The following is an 18,062-nucleotide window of genomic DNA, read 5'->3' on the forward strand; positions in this document are numbered from 1 at the left end:
GGCTGATTTTCTTCCTTGTACGTACTTTCTCAATTAGAGAACGAAAAGAGAACAAAAGGCGGTATTTTTTTGAGTTGATATAATCAGAGTATAATGTTGAGTATATACGCTTGCGCGATAAAGAAAAGAGTTATGTTAGGAGTATATACGCTGCGATAAAGAAAGTCGCAAGGCTAAAGACAACGCTTTTTTTACAGTTCAGTGCTCTATTATGTAATGATGTTGGTCATCTGATTTGAGGGACATATGAAAGAAAAGGAATGGATGAGATAATAAACAAGGATCTGCAAGAAAGAAAAGAAGAAACGAGAGAGTGACAAAGAAGAAGAACGAAGAAGGAACTGAAAGAAGACTATAAAGTAAAAAGAGGCTAAGAGATTAGTTGACGCTAGCTAAGATACCGGTTTATCCAGCTTAGCCCAACGGGTTTTACCCCCATCTTCAGATACAAACCCGCTTCGTCCAGTAAAACTCTCCTATCGATGATGTCAAGAGCAAAACTAAAGCTTCCGTATTTTGTCGATAAGAATATTTAGATCTATTAACTCGATCCTTTTACCATGGACTGAATAGACCGGTCCTCGGCTCGCACTCTTAATGTTTGTCCCTTTTCAGCCCACGTGTCTTTCCCTTTAGACTATATTCCACCTTGTTGAATAGGGGGGGGGGGGGGGGGGGGGGGGGGGGGGAGGGGCGGGGGGGGGGGGGTGGAACGGGGGGGTGGGGGGACGAGAGGGGGGGGGGGGGGGGGGGGGGGGGGGGGGGCGAGAATGGGGGGGGGGGGGGGGGGGGGGGGTGAGGGGGGGGGGTGGGGGGGGGGGGGGGGAGGTGGGGGGGGGGGGGGCGGGGGCGTGGGGAGGGGAACGAGGATGCGGAGGGGTGGGGGGTGCGTCGGGCGGGAGACAGGGGGTGTGAAAGGGGCGGAAGTTATACATATTCATTTATTCTCGTTTGCCCATTTGCAAACCTTACACAAAATGATCCTCTAGGTAAATACACTGTTCTTACATGGAAACATTACGTCAGAGCCGAGGATGGTCTATTGCTCACTCAACTGATTGACTTATCTGCAGTATACTATGTCGCACCGCTTCAAGTGATTATTTTTCAGTCTTGCGAGCTTTATTCCCGAAAATATTCGTTATTAGATATTTCGACGACGAAGTTTGTCAAAATATAAGTCAGAGTTGTCATGACTACGAAAATAATTAAAATATATTCAAAAGGGGGAAAAAAGCAAATTGTTATTTGATGGAAGGATGAGTATTGAAAGGAGCAACTTCAACAAAATTGTTGTCAGCAGTTAGTTTACAAAATATATAATATACGGAATACCTTATCGATGATCTACTAGTCCTCTATCGGTTGTGCCCTGTCATGTTAGACGCTATTGAGAAGGATTTCGATTATATATATATATACAAAGTTTTTAATTTGGAAAGAAAATTGAAAAAATTTAGCTTATTTATGCTGTGTCTTTGTTTGCTTTAATGGCTAAAAAGCTAATCATATATCACTATTTCTTGTACATTTTGAGATACATATTGTAATGAAATTTATAATGTCGTTTAATGTTGCTATTTTGTTTTGTTTTGTTTGTTTGTTGTTGTTTTTTTTTTGTTTTTTTTTGTTTTTTTTTTTGTTTTTCGTTTTTGTTTTTTTGTTTTTTTTGTTTGTTTTTGTCTTGCTTTGTTTTTTGTTTTACTTTAAAGTGGGACATTTTCTCTTGTATTTATTCGGAGATGAGGCATATAAGACATGCATTATCGATGAAGTTACTTCACACTACGTTATAGATTGAGAGCTGTTCGTGATAACAGCCAATCCTCTACAGTTCTCAGTTATTAATTATCATTAACAAACGCTTAACGCGACCAAGATTTGATTAAGTAGAAAACTGAAGGCTTGTCTGAAAATGCAATAAATCTCACATTGGAGATGGCGTCTGCTATTTGAATCTTTCAGACGGTAAACACAAATGACAAAATATAAAATCAATATACATTTTAAATGTTAAGACCTTGAGGTGTGTTGTCCGGGAAGATTTGACAGCGTGTCTGTCGAAGTTGTTAACAGGAGAAGAAAACGTTAGTTGTTGTACCAAGTTCACTTTAAGATAAACTGAACGGACTGGAATTGTAATGTCAGCTTTTTCAAATAAAAAATATATATACTTATCTTAGGAAAACCAATTTCTGAATATCGGTAACGTTGTCTGTCTGTCGGTTGATTCATGAGACAAGAGGGATCTCTCAGTATGGTTTTTAATATACTATCAAGCTATTTGAGTTGGTAAATGGATAAAATGGCATGGGTAACTTAATGAGTGGATGGATGGATGGATGGATGGATGGATGGATGGATGGGATGGATGGATGGATGGATGGATGGGATGGATGGATGGGATGGATGGATGGGATGGATGGATGGATGGATGGATGGATGCAAGGATGGATGGATGGATGGATGCATTAGCTGAAAAGGACGGATGGGATAGACATATGAATGATATCTAGATATATGGATGGAATGGGATGGAATGGATGCCTGAAAAACATCAATTCCTTTGGTTGGTTCACTAGTTGGTTCCGATGGATGAGATTGATGAATGGATAAATGAATAGATGAAATAATGGGAATAGGATGCTTGGATGAATCAAAAACTAAAAAGCGTAGGCGAAATAACCTCACTAGACATACATTTTCCCATCTTATCATCTTTCCTACTCATACCGGTAAAGCACCCTTAGTCCTAAGCAGCAAAAAACACTTGACATACCCAATTGTTCCCCAGATATCATCAACATAAATTAAGACGGAAAGACGACAACAAATTCAGATGAAGATTAACATTATGAATTTCGATAGTTCGAGAAGTTACACTCGACAAAAATCCGCCATTGTTGTCAGCTAGATCTTCACAAAGAACAGAAATAGATGCACCGTAGATAATTGAAGTTGAAACAAATTGCAAGAATTCCTGGTTTTGACAGCTATTTATTTTATTCCTTGAAGCAGAGATTCAAGAGTTATCTATAGAAGTCTGTTCTCGAGATTTAATTCCTGTAAACTTAACTTTCCTCCTTTGATATAAAATACAGAATTCTATTGCCCGAGGAGTGAGGTGTAATCGTTGTTTATAGTTATAAAACAGATAGCAAGGCCAACATAGAAATCAATGAGTCATTTTATCAAAAAACTCTATCACGATAAACAAACATTCTTTCTAGAATCTCAAATTAATTGAAATATCCACTTTCTTTTCAAATTCTCATGAGTATAATAAAAATATCCAGTGTCAGTGAATTAAACCTTTATCGAAAACAAAGACCACGGCAGGGAAGTACTCGCATTTATGATGTATTCTTTCTTTCTTTATTTTTCAATTTCAATAATGGAGAGGAGCCTGTGGTTTTATTGATGAACGAAACATTGTTTATGATCAGGTTATATTAAGTTCCATGTAAGCGGCCTTAGAAACACCTCATGAAATTATAACTATCGTTCCCTAAGGAGATATAACATTAACCAAGTGCTTTAGAAAACACGTATATTTTATACATTTATGAATTTTATCAATGCACTCTTTGATGGTGCTCACATATTCTTTTGTCTGTTGTGTGTTTTATAAGATGTTTTTTTTCTGAGTCGCTTAAAATTTTTTTTTTCTTTCACTAAAATATTTCCCTCGAAGCAAACAACAGTGAGAATTCTTTTCTTATCGCTTCTTCACTCAGTTTCTGATGTATTAATCTTTGAGATACGACTTTCTCGCTGAAAAAATGGTCATTTGGTTCGAGCGTGACAACATCCATTTCTGATATCCCTGTGGATAATGTATAAGTTTAAACATGTATTAGAAATCATTAACTACTACAAAGATGTTAATCGTGGTTGCTTGGAAATGTTTGCTGTCTTTGTCGCTTTGGACTAATGGACATATGCACGATTTTATGGAATTTGAAAAAAAAAAAAAAAATAAGGCTAACTGAATGAAATTGTTAAATAACTGAAAGCCAAAAGCTAAATTATAGCGATTTAATTTGTCGCACTAACCGACAGCTTGTCTCACATCTCTTTCTTTCTCTCTCTCTCTTGTCCTTTTCCTCTTTTCTCCTTACTCTCTTTTCCCTTTTCTTTCTCTTTTCCTTTATCTCTTTCATTTCTCCCTCTTACAACCTTTCGCCATTTTTCGACATCGTGTGTATACATATATCTGTATACACTACTCACAACACATGTCCCCATTATGGTATATCATATGAGATATATTTTCCTTTGTATACCCGCGAATACAATTGACAACGTGATTGACCTATCTCTCTCGCCTTTCAAGTTTTGTGGTTCGCCATAATCATATGTTTATTTTTCAAACGACCACGGGTAATTTTCCTCCCTCCTTCGACCCTAAAAAATAAAAAAATAAAAAAAAAAAACGCACACAAACCAAGTTGAGGAGGAGTATTTATTTCAGTGCTTGAGTCCGCTTGCTAAGTATAGTACGTGACGATGTTCACAACACTCACTTCCAGTTCTTATTACGTCTGTTTTGACCGTCTTTCCTCCATCGTATCAAAGAGACCCGTCAAGACGTTCGTAATTAATTTTCTCCCTTTAATAGCAACTTATCAACATCGACATAATGTTCAGTTCATAAGAGGTATATGTTTTCAGACTTCAGAATACTAGATCCTGATTCCTATTTTACCTAGAAAATATACGGAATAAAAACTATCCTATGTTCGTGTCCTGAGGCAATTCAACTCATAAGTATATTCAGATCATTCTCATCCTCATCCATGTGGAAAGAACTTAAGGAGAATAAGATTTTGCCAAAATGCCTCATCAATTTGTATGGTTGATATTTTGGAAACCAAAGGTCGTGCAATATCGTTCGAAGTCAATGATTTAGCAAGTTCACGCATTCAATATATGGGGTTTTATAACTTCAAATCAAATCAATTTTATTTCATTTGTGATGAAATAACACTCTCAGTCCTTTCCCGGAAAAACTTCGGGGGAAAATATACACTCAAGCGTCACTCAAGCTTTGATAAATATATTAGATTTAGCGCGAGGATTGCATGAAAATTTAGAAATCTTCAGTAAAAGATACTTCTTCAAAAGTATTGCTTACTTGCGCTCGGCAAACGCTCAAGGGAAATCATCGAAGCGCTCGCCTAATACTTTTCCGTAATTCCCTTCGAAAATCTTTTTTCATGAAAGCATATATGACGAAATTCGGCGTTGAATTCAGATATCGCAGCAAGAGAAATACATAGAAAGACGTGCTAGTTATTTCACAGTATGGTGAGATGAAACACGTTAAATGATATTGCATTGCGCTATTACACAGGAGGAATATGCCGACAATCGTCCCTACGGTCACAAGCGCGCCGTTTTTGTTCCCGCTTTGAGCCATTCTTTTTCTCGACGGATTATTCGACGCAATTTGTTTCTTTTCTTTTCTAATTTTCTTTCTGTGTCTCCTCGCTATACATAATATCCTGGCGTAGGAATATATCATGAAAAAACTTGGTAAAAATGCGAAAATAGCCATGTAGATGATGAGGTTTACGAAGTAGGCCTCGTCACTTGCATTCTGAACGTCGAGCACGAGATAGGGAATCTCCAGTATTATTGTAACTCCCCAGGCAAGGACTATAAATAAGAGTGCTTTGGAAGGGTTCATGAAGTTCTCGTACTTAAACGGGTGAACAACTGCCAAATAACGATCCAGAGTGAGCAATGAAAGATTTGTCACCGAAGCGTCGAGAAAGATATTCATAAAAAACCCTAAAATAACCCAATGAAGTTCTCGTTCGCTCTCGTGCGGAGTGAACGCGTAGAGCATATTCAAGGGGAAGTTGATAGCCCCCACACAGAAGTCTGCTAGCGCCATAGACATGACAAACCAGTTCGGAGAAGCTTGCTCGCGTAGAACTTGTCTTGCGGATATGAGATAAATAACGAATCCATTGCCAAAGATCGTTACAAGAGCGATTACGCTGCGCACAATCCAATACCAAGGCTGTCTCGAGAGGAGCGGAGATTCAAAGCCTGGCATCATCGGCATGCTGGCGTTCCCTTGTGCGTGTTGGAGAGTCGCGTTGTCCTCATGCACCTCCATCGTTCTTCGTTGGCCAGATCTTCCGTCTGAGTTCCAGTCTACCCTGTGAGTGATATATATACAAATATACTCATTTATGAAACTACAGATGCATCGGTCGCGAGAGCAACCGGCTGTCGGCTGTCAACCCCCATTTAATCACTATAGTGACGTGATCTCGTCAATATTTTTTGCGTTCCTAAGTGTAAAGACCCTCAAAAAATTACCCCTGAGTGAAATTACATCAGAATTCTTTGTCTTTGCGTGAATATTCTAAAAGCTATTGAAAATATTTAAGTAAAAGTTTTTCCTAAAAAAAAAAACGTTTGAGGTAATGGAATTTTAGGTTTGACTTACCGTTAATGGCGAGATTTCTGTTACAGTTAATTTAGAGTAACGATCACCGTGTTTACAGATGATCTGTGTCCTTCTTAATGGACTATCTCTCGTTCTCTGCGGTGTTGGGATTTCTGTTTTCCTGTGGTCACGATACGACAGCGTTTTTCTCGTACAACGCTGATCTATCTTCTTTGATCGTAAGTACACGTGGAAATATGGACACTGAAATGAATGACTCGATTCACGCTTGCCTAGAGCTGTCGTGGCTTCTCATGCACAAGATTGAAGACTATCTCCCAAAACCCGGAAAGCGACTTCTAAACCAGAATGTGTTCAGCATAGATGAACTGTAAGCCTTTTTAATCTCTCTCAGTGCAGGTGACGACCTAGAGTATTTGCGATTCGCTCCGTTTTAAGTCTCTCACTGTGAATGAAGCAATTCTCTTTGGTGTGTGACCTTGAGTTAAATTTCCAAATTGCTGTGTTACTGAAAGCAGCTGTTTTGTTCCGTTCAATTCACGGTGTTTTCTTTGGACGTTCCATTTCTGCTGCTACACTAGAAGTGATCAAACGTATCATTAGCTAATGCACATCTTTCTTTATCACTGGGGATTATTTTAAACCTAGAAATCAAGGAATCTCAAGTGTAATCAACTAATCTCTTTCAAAAACATGGACTGCCCTCTTTTCAGTTTCCCTGCTGCTAATTTGCCGACGATTGACGCAGTTATACGCACTTACAAATAGGTGATTGGGTGAGATACTAAATTGAGAATAGAGCGCCAAGCTGGGAACATTAGGGTCTCGAATTAGAGCAGGACCATTCTTGGTTAATACGAGTGGACCCCTTCTTTGAAAACACTCTCCTTGTGGCACTAACGATCCCAGTACGACACCTTGTTTGGCCCCGCGGTAAAAAGAACGTATTTAATTGGAAAGAACCTTCTGGTTGGCTGAGGAACGAAATGAGAGTGGTGTCATGGTGATTTCCTAGACATCACGCGACGCACTATTTGCTTAGACTTTCCTAATACATCCTGGAATCTCTTCCGTTGTCCATGAAGACAAGGTTGTGAGATAAGAGAAGAGAGGAGAGTGAGCTTCAATTAAAGCGAACCAGAATGATTTCCTTTCTTCAGATTTAACCTACTTCCACCACAAACGACTTGAACAGAACTGACAAAGTACTTTGTATTTAGCTTAATCTTGCTGGACTTTTTCTCTTCGAACTGAGCTGATCAACAAGCCCATTAATCCCTCTTCCACCCCTCCCCCAATACCAATACTTTAAATACATATTCAGTGTGGTAGAAATCCTCAGTGAGTGCACACGAACGTCATCTTCACTGATTGACGAGTCCTGGCTGATCATGATATGCTTGCCAACCGATTAACTTATCTCCCTCACGTTTTATCAGTGGAGAAGTTGACAGAAAGATAAAATAGTCAGACAAACTAACCGGCTAGTGTCTGCAGCGTACTAATAACACTACAATAATAATAATCGATTCAACTAGTTAAGATACGTTTAGATGTGATATTTCCGTGAATTTCGTGCAAAAAAAGAAACAACGGGAGAAAAGAAAACAAAGGTTTTGCGTTTGTTTTGAAAGAGCGGTTTCTGACCGTTTTTGATCATCAGTTTAAGACGTCAATTAGCACATCTTTAGAGTCAATTTAGCGGGTCATCGCTCAAGATCTCAGTTAGTGATCGATATAAAAAAGACAACATAGCAAGGCACTTGGCTTCGCACTCTCAGGAAAGGCTTATTGAGAAGCGGTAGCGCTTTAGATCTCACCGTTTGACCAAACGATCTATTCAAAAGGTATATAGGAGACGTTTCCTGATTTTTCTCTCCTTACTGCGCAACTTGACATGAGCTTTTTCTAAGCATTGGTTTGACTGGAATATTGACTAATTGATAGACTATTTAGGGGTGTTTGCCAATGGCCGGGTGAATTGAAAAGTCCTGCTGAAGTGGCGAACGCCATGAAGTCAGAAGTATAGTGTGTATTTCATGGATAATAACAGCAAACTTGGAAATCAACTTTTACCTTTCTCTCTCTCTCTCTCTCTCTCTCTCTAGAAATGGAACTAACTACCTCATACCTTAAAGTCGTCAACATCAAAAAAGATTTTTAAAAATGAGTTATTATCGGGCAGGCAATTTGTCAATTAAGAGGGAACTTTATTCAATAATGGCAAAAAGCGCCAAAAACTAGACCTTTGTATGAGTTTTGATCTCAACTTTCGTTTTGGGTTAACACTCAAACCCTTTTTAACAGTTAGAAACTGATGTTCCATTATAAAATGCCTGTTTGGAGCGGTATTTAAAATACAAAGATGTTTTGTTGCATTTGTGTTAGAATGTAGTTTTGTCAGACTTTTTTATAGAAAATGTATGGGAAATAAGCAAATGAAGGCCTAAACCTCATTTTCGAATAAAATTTTTGCTTTGGGTTAACACTTTGATTCCACTTTCATCGGTCATCTCCACTTCCAAACAAGTTAAACTTTCTGAATAACAAGATTTTAGCCCGTGTACAACAGCCTTTCTTCAAGAAAATAGTTTTTGTCGCTCACCGCTTAAATACGAAAATATTTCTCTCTTATTTTAACTATCTTATTGAATTTATGTTAATGATTTAGTTATTCCAATGTAAGTAACTTTTATATTATATACGGCTTTCATGTCAAGAAGTTTTTTAACTTATGGAACTACCGTGTTTAAATAAAGGTGATTCATTCATTCTCTCTCTCTTTTTCTTTCTTTCTTGCTTCTTTCTTTCTTTCTTTCTTTCTTTCTTCCTTTCTTTCTTTCTTACTTACTTACTTACTTATATTCTCTAATTGTTCCTTCTTTTCCTTTGTACCGATCAGTTTGTTTCGTTTAAACTTGCATCGTCTCTGTTTATGCAGTATATATCGTTATGAAAGAGAGAAAGACGATCGTTTCTATTTTTATATCATATGCTAAGATCACCTAATGTAATACCAGTATGCTAACTCTTAAAATGTAAAAGACCACATTGATGTAACTTAACAAAAATAACGACCAAATTAAGAAAGAAAACCACTTATCTCGTTCAGACGTCCTTGGAAAATGTTTACTTTTTAACCTTAAGAAGTAACTTCAAAAAGGCCGGGGAAAAAGAAGGGAAAGAAAAGGTTTTTTTGTGAATTGAAAACTTTCATTGCTTTCTTTCACGTGCAGACAAAGGTCGCATAACGTCATCACACATGCAATGAAAATTTTATGCTCAATATACTTTGTTCTAACTGAAAGTGTGGCTAATATAACTCCTGGTTTATGGATATGAACTAGGCTACCAAAATCACTGAAACACTAGGGGTCTTTTCCTTTTCAATTTCCCCAATACTTGTCCGCCATTGTTCATTAAAGTTTGTTTTTTCATGGCAGATATTATATAAGAATCAAGAAGTTTTTGTTGATTTTTTTCTAGACGCAAAACATCCGTCCTGCTGTCGCAAAATGTCACTTGTACGGCATACAGAGAAACAACAAAATGACACTAGCAGTATGGGGCATGGCTCTTTTACTGATAAATTTACTTTCTTTCAAATTGATTTCAATTTTCTGAATGACCTCTCCAAGACATTAACTGTATGCAACAATATATATTTTGATGCTACCAAACTAATTAGGAATGCGCTAGTCATGGTCGTATACGAACCTCATGGCTCATTTACTGTCAAATTTACTTTCTTTTAAATTGATTTCAATTTTCTGAATGACCTCTCCAAGACATTACCTGTATGCAACAATATATATTTTGATGCTACCAAACTAATTAGGAATGCGCTAGTTATGGTCGAATACGAACCTCATGGCTCTTTTACTGATAAATTTACTTTCTTTCAAATTGATTTCAATTTTCTAAATGACTCCTCCAAGACATTACCTGTATGCAACAATATATATTTTGATGCTACCAAACTAATTAGGAATGCGCTAGTTATGGTCGAATACGAACCTCATGGCTCTTTTACTGATAAATTTACTTTCTTTCAAATTGATTTCAATTTTCTAAATGACTCCTCCAAGACATTACCTGTATGCAACAATATATTTTTTGATGCTACCAAACTAATTAGGAATGCGCTAGTTATGGTCGCATAAGAAGATTTCGATAAACTCGTCATTGAAGCTTTTAAATATCGCCCTTTAGATGTCTTAGTTCTAATGAGCGATTTAAAAAATTTGAGCTTACCATATTCATGTATTGCGGAATTTTTTCACCTTCAAAGTTACCTTGATTTGCAGGAGCCTAGCGGCCTTTAATTCTGCCGCAAGGTCTTTGTTTCTGTATCAGTATAGTAAATTATTTTTCATTGTTACGCCGATGCGTGGGATTTAAATACGTTCAACATTGGCTTCATAAGAAGCCGTAAAGTTGTAAAAATGAGTCATAAACGGGAACTCGCTCGTCCGACAAAGCAAAGAATCAAACTCAATCATAACTAAAAATACATTAGATAGCCTTAAGGTAGAAATTAAGAACTCGTTTGGAAGCTGGAAACGGCCTTCTTCTTTGTGCACTGACAAGGGAACAGCATGACATGATACCGTAAATAACTAGGCAGACGAGCTAACACTACTAACGGACCAATCAGACTCCACAAGCGATACAATATTGACATCTTACTCCTTTGATGTAAATCCAGTATTTTCTATAATTTTTTATGAAATTTTCTGTTCATCATTTTAACCGAAGAAGTAGGAAAAATGAGTCATTAGTTTAAATAGCGATTGTTGCTTTTATGTTCTCGATATGTTGCAGTAAACACAGTCGCGCGCGCGAGGATATTTTTCCCGCCAAAACTCCTTTAAAATGTAAGAAAAACACCAATAATTAAATCGATGTTCAGCATGAAGCAAACATCTTGAAAAAAATAAGAAGCAGTAATATATCCCTATTGAGCACTATTGATTGCTAAAAACTTCCAATTACATTATAAATTGTCTACGTTTCACCATTACTGCATAGACTTAACAAAACCGTCAGGTTTTTGAATAAAAAAAGGTACTGTTCTCTTGTCACAACCAGGCTTCTTGCTGGTCAACAAACAAACCCAGAGCTCTAGGCCTGGTGTAGTCGATCAGATAACAAATCCTGTGTGGTTTCTCTGGATCTACTTCTAGTTTCTATTCATTAGTATATCTACCATTCATTTTATCATGAATTGTTCAGAAATTTGCGATATGCAAGGCTCCCAACTTTTGTATCTAATGAAAAATTCCTCACCCGAGAATTTCTTACGCGTAGCAATGACCAGTAAAAGAATAGTTAAAATAAACCTGTGAACTTTCAAACAACGAAAGAAGAAATTATATAGTGGCTTAGACATGACTAAGTATCTTATAGTTATGAGTTTTCTGAATAGCTGATACGATTAATGCAAAAGAAACCGTTTTTCATGAAAATATTCAAAACAGAAATTACTCAATTAACAATGTTTAAATTTTAATTTCTTTCTTTCTTTCTTTCTTCCTTTGTCTCTCTCTCTCTCTCTTTCTTTCTCTCTTTCTCTCTTTCTCTCTCTTTCTGTCTTTCTTTCTTTCTTTCTTTCTTTCATTCATTCTTTCTTTCATTCATTCATTCTTTCTTTCATTCATTCATTCATTTATTCTTTCTTTTTCTTTCTTTCTTTCTTTCTTCTTTCTTTCTTTCTTTCTTTCTTTTCCTTTTCCTTTTTCCTTTTTCTGCATTTCTGTCCAGCTTTTATTTCTTGTCTTCCTTCTTTCGTTCTTGCTTTCTTTTCTCGCTTTCTATTTCTCTGCTTTTTGATCAACCGCTTCAATACAAATAAAAAGATAATTGATTTACGAAAAATTCATACAACATACGAACAAACTCAATACAGCGCGCACAAAGTACGTGCGTCACAAGAAAGCTCGCAAACCCCGAGCTTTTCCTGCTGTAAACTAGAATTATACCAATAGACAGCGGCAACTAAAAAGCTCAATTCAATGGAGAACAAATATAGTTCATTCCCAAGTGGAATTAGCGCGCGTTCACTTGTTTAATCCCGATTTTCAGGTCATTCCTCTCGTTTCTTTAGAATCATTTGTCAATCTATCTTGAGTCCTACTGAGTATGGTAAATAAGACGTAGTTTGAACAAGCCGCTCAATGCTTACCGCCTCGATCTTGTTCGACTTCATTTGCAAAAGCTTTATTTAAACTCGAGAAACGTCACACGAAATTGAAGATCAGATCAAGGACCTGATAACAAAAAAAACGGTCGTTTTTCCGCCATAGACTATAATTTGTCGGTTTTGTTCTAGCATATTCATTCATAAAGACGCAAAGCCCAGGGGCATGGTATGATGTGGTTTGTTTAAACTAGCTTGTATAATTTCAAGACAAAAACGTCAAATCACTTAGCAGATGCTCATATTCAGGGCACCTACCCTGAATATATTCACGACTTGGTCTTATCTGAGCATATCATTTTCGAATTGAATATTCACTTTACCTTGTAAATTTTCTCGATCGTTGATTTCAATATTCATTAGAAATAATTTTCCTATTCTTCTATTTATACTTACAACTTATTACATTCACGTCAGCGCGAAAGCAAAGAAGAATTAAAAGCTGACAGAGAAGTCATTGGCCATTAGCGATGGTGAGAGGAGCTCTGAAGAACGTATGGCAATTAGATGAATTATACCTGTTTGCACTCTCCAACGAAGGGTGCATTTAATAACGAGAATTCATTACTTTGAGGTTTTATGGCCACTGTGTGTATGCTGTGTTTACATTTATCAGGAGCGCGAGTAGCACCTTTCTTAATTCCCGCTAGCTTTGTAGTTTTCAGTTTTCTAAATCAACAAAAATCAGCCCAGCTAAGTGAGCTATATTTTCACCACGACGACAAGTGAGTTTCTTAATCTAGAACAAAATCACTGCTCATATTTCCGCTTGCCCGCCATATCCTATGTCAACAACCCTGAGGCCGAATTTTTCAAACGATACAGTACATTTTGACTCTGAAATATTGAAGAGTATTTTGGCTGTGGTTTGAAGTGGCATGTAATCGTTACAGCCTTCTATATATCATGTATATCACGCGTCGATCCTGTTCAGTTTCTTTATGATCATGACTATAGTTTTCTCTTTATTTTGTCCCGCTTTTTTTTTTTTTTTTTTTGATTTGTTGTTTTTTAATTTTTTCAAATTTTTTTTCCTACCCTATTTTACTGATGTATTCATTGACTTAATCAAGTAGTGATTATACCGATTCATACGCATTCGATTCATTCAATTATTTATTTTGTACACGGCGTATATTCAAACATCATATGCATTGTTCATTCATTTCCTTGATTCAATCTTCAAGTGCTATTTATATACGTGCATATGACATTTGTTCGAGTTCATTCGTCCATCTCTTCTTTGTCAGTCGCTATTTTTCTCAATCAATGCTCGTTCATCCATCCATCCATCCATCCATCCATCCATCCATCCATCCATCCATCCATCCATCCATCCATCCATCCATCCATCCATCCATCCATCCATCCCATCCATCCATCCATCCCATCCATCCATCCATCCATTCCCATCCACCCATCCATCCATCCATCCATCCATCCCATCCATCCATCCATCCCATCCATCCATCCCATCCATCCATCCCATTCCATCCATCCCATCCATCCATCCATCCATCCATCCCATCCATCCATCCCATCCCATCCATCTATCCACCGATTGATTGATGTATGTATTCACACATTCATAAATTCATTCCTTCTTGCATGTGTTCATTCATTTATTCAATTTCTTAGTGAAACGAAATACGAATAAAGCCCTCTCAAGCCATGTATTATCTACTTCAATCCATAACCTTCTCAAACGAGAAAATATTCACTAAACTAGCCAAGACACAGAACAAATAAAAGGAACAAGTCAGTTTGAATTGAAAAGCACCTTCTGTAAGTAAACATCTTTTTTTGCTTACATTTATTTGAAAATATATATCTTCCCCGCCGTAGCGCGCAGTCTACAAATCCTCTTTATTTATTCATGAGATTTTTTAACAAAAAAAAAAAAGCTCAATGAATGAATGGATAAATATTTTAGAGAGCAATAGAACCTTCTAGACTGTGATGGCCGTTGGTAAAAATCTAAAGACACGTAGTTGAAAAATTATATGAGTAAGTATTTTTATGTTTTGGTGAGATAAGCCATGAAAAACCTACCAAATATCACCTCACTACGATAAGACGTCAAACAAAGAACTCGACGCTTTAATTCTCAGCGATTTTCTATCACTTGGATGATTCCTAGGCTAATTTCTTTAAGAATTTCCTACCTAATTTTTCACTGTAAATCATCCCAAAACGTTTTCTTTTTTTGAAATCGCCGATTCCAGATAAGACCATAATTATACACAAAAGTAAGAAATGATTTTTCGGTGAGATATGCAGATAGATAACTTACAAAGAATTTGAATTTTAAGCATTCGAAAGTCGAACGGCTCCTACAGCTTTCCAAATTACCTAGAAGTCAATTAACGACCGTGTGAGGTCTGAGCGGAAAAGCTTGAAAGAGACAGAAACAGCACGATTTCTAAACTACTCAGTAAATGAACACTCGTGGTGAAGTCAACGCTCGTGTAGAGATGACGAGTGTCCGTTTTGTGTACCGATATAAAAATACGACCAATGATATTTTATAGTTTCTTACCGCACGCAGGATCGTATCTTCACCGAATGCTCTTGTGTATACCCCAAAGTAGTTATTTTCAGTACAGGTCCATTTACTTGTTACTAAGATCGCATTAAACAGTCCAAAAATAAATTAGAATCTTACCTCAGTCGACGCGAGTCCCTGAAGGTCGAGTAGGGTAATACACTAGGAGTGGGTTCATTATATCTTGAGATAATCAGGGTCATGTTTATTAACCAATCATTGTATGACTGTGTCACGTGGCTGGGACCAGCTAATAGTATTAAGTTTATAGGATCTTTCGATCTCTTTGATTAAACTTTTTTCCCCTTGGCGTCCGGTCGGTAATCAAATATATTAAACTGGTGTTTCTGGGTTTAGTTGATTCATTGGAAATTATGTCTTTCTAGCGCTCGCGGGTTTCTTGAGACAACACGGGTGACGCAGCCGGCGATGAAAGCGCCTGCCTCGCCATTGAAAGCCAAAAGCGATTTTTGAACTCGGTGTCGTATATGAGTAGCCGGTTCCTTGTTATTTCCTTCCTGGCCTTTGAGGGTTTTTCTCCGAATTGTCCTATTTTCCTTTCTCCTCCACGTTGAAAAGTCAATATTTCCTAAATCTCATTGGATTCAAAAACAACTGCTTGTGGGCGAATTTAATTTTCTAATTCGACTCGATCTTTAGTCTTTCTGAACTTCCTCGTAAACAAGTATAGTTAAACAACGTTTTCCTTCTTGAGATGTGAAATGCGAAATGCCTGCGGCTTTTTTCCTTGATATTCTTAATAGTCGTAAACTAATTTTTGAAATAATTTTTAGCGAAATGTGAATTAAATCGGCTTTGTCGTTCTTAACAACGTGTTGTCTTTGTATATTTCCGTGAAGAAGAAGTAAAGGAACCTCTTTTTTTTACGTGAGACGATCGTTATCCAAACTCCCAATTTACCGCCCTCTTTATGCGAGAGAGTATATATTTCTAGAGGCCTGACTGTAGCCGTTGATTACGCTATTGTTAAGTTATCGGAGTAAACAATCAACAGAGCCGAGTTTTCTGGGTTTTGAGTACTGAGGGAGGCGACGGCGTGGGAGAACTCCTAAGAAGGGTAATTAGTTTCTATAGTTGATAAACTGATATCGTAAAATCTGTAAAATATACTCTGTCCTTCGGGCCTCTGTTCTGAAGTGACGAAGTGTACCCTAAATCGCTAAGCGATTCCCTTTCTTCATCTAGTCCCTTATCTTTTTGGCAAACCAGTCTTTTCGGAATTCAGTGCCCAAGATCATGGCGATATTGATGTTCAAATTCTCAATTCACTCAAAACTATCTTCTAAATAATAATACAAACAAACTAGTGACCTATTATGAATCCAGTAGTCTAATTGGCTAGCTGCTGTAGGCCTATTAATGATAGCGCACTAGGGGAAGGAAGCAAAGTAAAATAAATATGGCGTTTGCTGAGGTTTAGGCAAACCTTTTTTATGTACAGATTTCCCTTATCTTCTAATCGTTTATCCGGCAACCATGTTTATTGCTAGCAATTTGTATTCGTAGGCCGCGCTCTAGTCAATGAGCCTCCATTCCTCTGCGTCTCATGGGCTAGCTATTCGGATAATAATTGTCAAAAAATATCGATTAATTTGTTCGTTTTCGCTTCCTCCATTGCTAGCCTCTTGCAGTCCATTCAGTCGACATTTTCTGCCAGTGTAGTATATTATCCTTTAACTTTTCTCTATATTGTAAGCTACCGTGATTTGTCCCGTTAAGGACCTATATGTATTCATTCTTATCCAACGTGTAAATTGTATTAGTTCTAATAACGACGGTACAACACTGTCTGGTACCAATCGCACTATCTCGTATGATATGTACTTACATGGTAAAAAATGCGAGCACGGTGCCATCGTCATCACCATTATGATAACAAGTTCCTTTAAGCTTGTTTTTTAGAGTTTTCTGTTCATCAGCTTGCTCCTTAGCTTGAAAAGAATATAAATCTTCGAATAAAGAAGACAAATTACGGGTATGTTAGAAATATTTGAATGCGAGGTTTAGATCATGGGCAAAAAGGCAATACAAAGCCCTAAATCCGTCAGAGATCAGGTTAAACTTCTACGTATTTTAGTTCAGATAACCTTTGAGAATTACAATCCCTGACCAGGATTTTGTGATTATTTTTCATCGATTCTGCACCCATCAGTTTAATCAAGTATTTTATCTCCCTAAGCTTATTACACGTCTGTAAATGAATAAGAAGATAAGTTTTGGAAGCAAATCTCCTGACTTTATAGACAATGTATATCCTATTTACTTGATGCCGCCCAGCGATTACCTCATTCCTTCGGTTACGTCTAAAGTTTTTGTGTATAAAAGATTCGAAAATAATGAATATTTTCCAGCAAGATTAATTCCCTGTGTACCCACTGTCGTCAGCAAGATTAGATCAATAAAACTGTATTTGAACAGGGGTTTAAATTTAATTCCAGCATGGCCAAAACAATTGGAAAATTTATGAAAAAGTCTGCTTTGTTTGTCTGGCTTGAAATAGGTTTAATTAGAATGGAAGTTCCTTTGGGATTTTCATCCAAATTAAAAGAGATTTTTAAATCTTGTGCAAATCGTTTAAATCTTTTGATCCCAAAGCGCTCAGTAAAGCAATGATTATACTTTGTGTTTTTTCTTTTTTTCGTGTTCAAGGTGAATTCAAATGTATTCTAAGTAAATAGTATAGAATTTTGGTATCAAAGAGGTTAAAGGACGAATAGGATAAGAAACTTGTTAAGCTCTTTTGTGAAGTGTGGCTATTAACCTAAGACGATTCGTTTCGTGAATTTGTATGTCTGTTCATTGTTCGTTAAAGAATGGCCGAGGACGACGACGCAAAGAAAAAAGGTTGGAAGGAATTGAAGAAGGAAGAA

General features: G+C 37.1%; 1 protein-coding gene across 7 annotated transcripts; it reads right to left on the reverse strand.

The window, feature by feature from the left end:
- Positions 1 to 4,451: 4,451 nt before the first annotated feature.
- LOC116300660 (trace amine-associated receptor 1) lies at positions 4,452 to 17,399 on the reverse strand. Of its 7 annotated transcripts, none has more exons than XM_031709565.2 (3): positions 17,021 to 17,399; positions 6,467 to 7,004; positions 4,452 to 6,173 (listed from the first exon to the last, which is right to left on the reverse strand). In XM_031709565.2, exon 3 carries the CDS (start codon positions 6,128 to 6,130, stop codon positions 5,165 to 5,167), a length of 966 nt encoding a protein of 321 aa, XP_031565425.2. In that variant the 5' UTR covers positions 6,131 to 6,173; positions 6,467 to 7,004; positions 17,021 to 17,399; the 3' UTR covers positions 4,452 to 5,164. The 7 variants fall into 7 exon arrangements, with proteins under 7 accessions (XP_031565425.2, XP_031565432.2, XP_031565429.2 ...); XM_031709572.2 differs by lacking the exon at positions 17,021 to 17,399 and adding an exon at positions 15,292 to 15,431 and having other exon boundaries at positions 6,467 to 6,999; XM_031709569.2 differs by lacking the exon at positions 17,021 to 17,399 and adding an exon at positions 15,292 to 15,431.
- Between the last annotated feature and the right edge of the window lie 663 nt (positions 17,400 to 18,062).

This window comes from Actinia tenebrosa, unplaced genomic scaffold, assembly GCF_029948245.1.
Source record: "Actinia tenebrosa isolate PJP-AT-01 unplaced genomic scaffold, QUT_ActTen_1.0 PGA_scaffold15__27_contigs__length_11533743, whole genome shotgun sequence".
In the NCBI taxonomy this organism is placed as follows: domain Eukaryota; kingdom Metazoa; phylum Cnidaria; class Anthozoa; order Actiniaria; family Actiniidae; genus Actinia; species Actinia tenebrosa.

Bases quoted from the DNA above. Each gene is read 5' to 3' on its own strand.
- LOC116300660 (XM_031709565.2), bottom strand. From the start codon at position 6,130: ATGGAGGTGCATGAGGACAACGCGACTCTCCAACACGCACAAGGGAAC.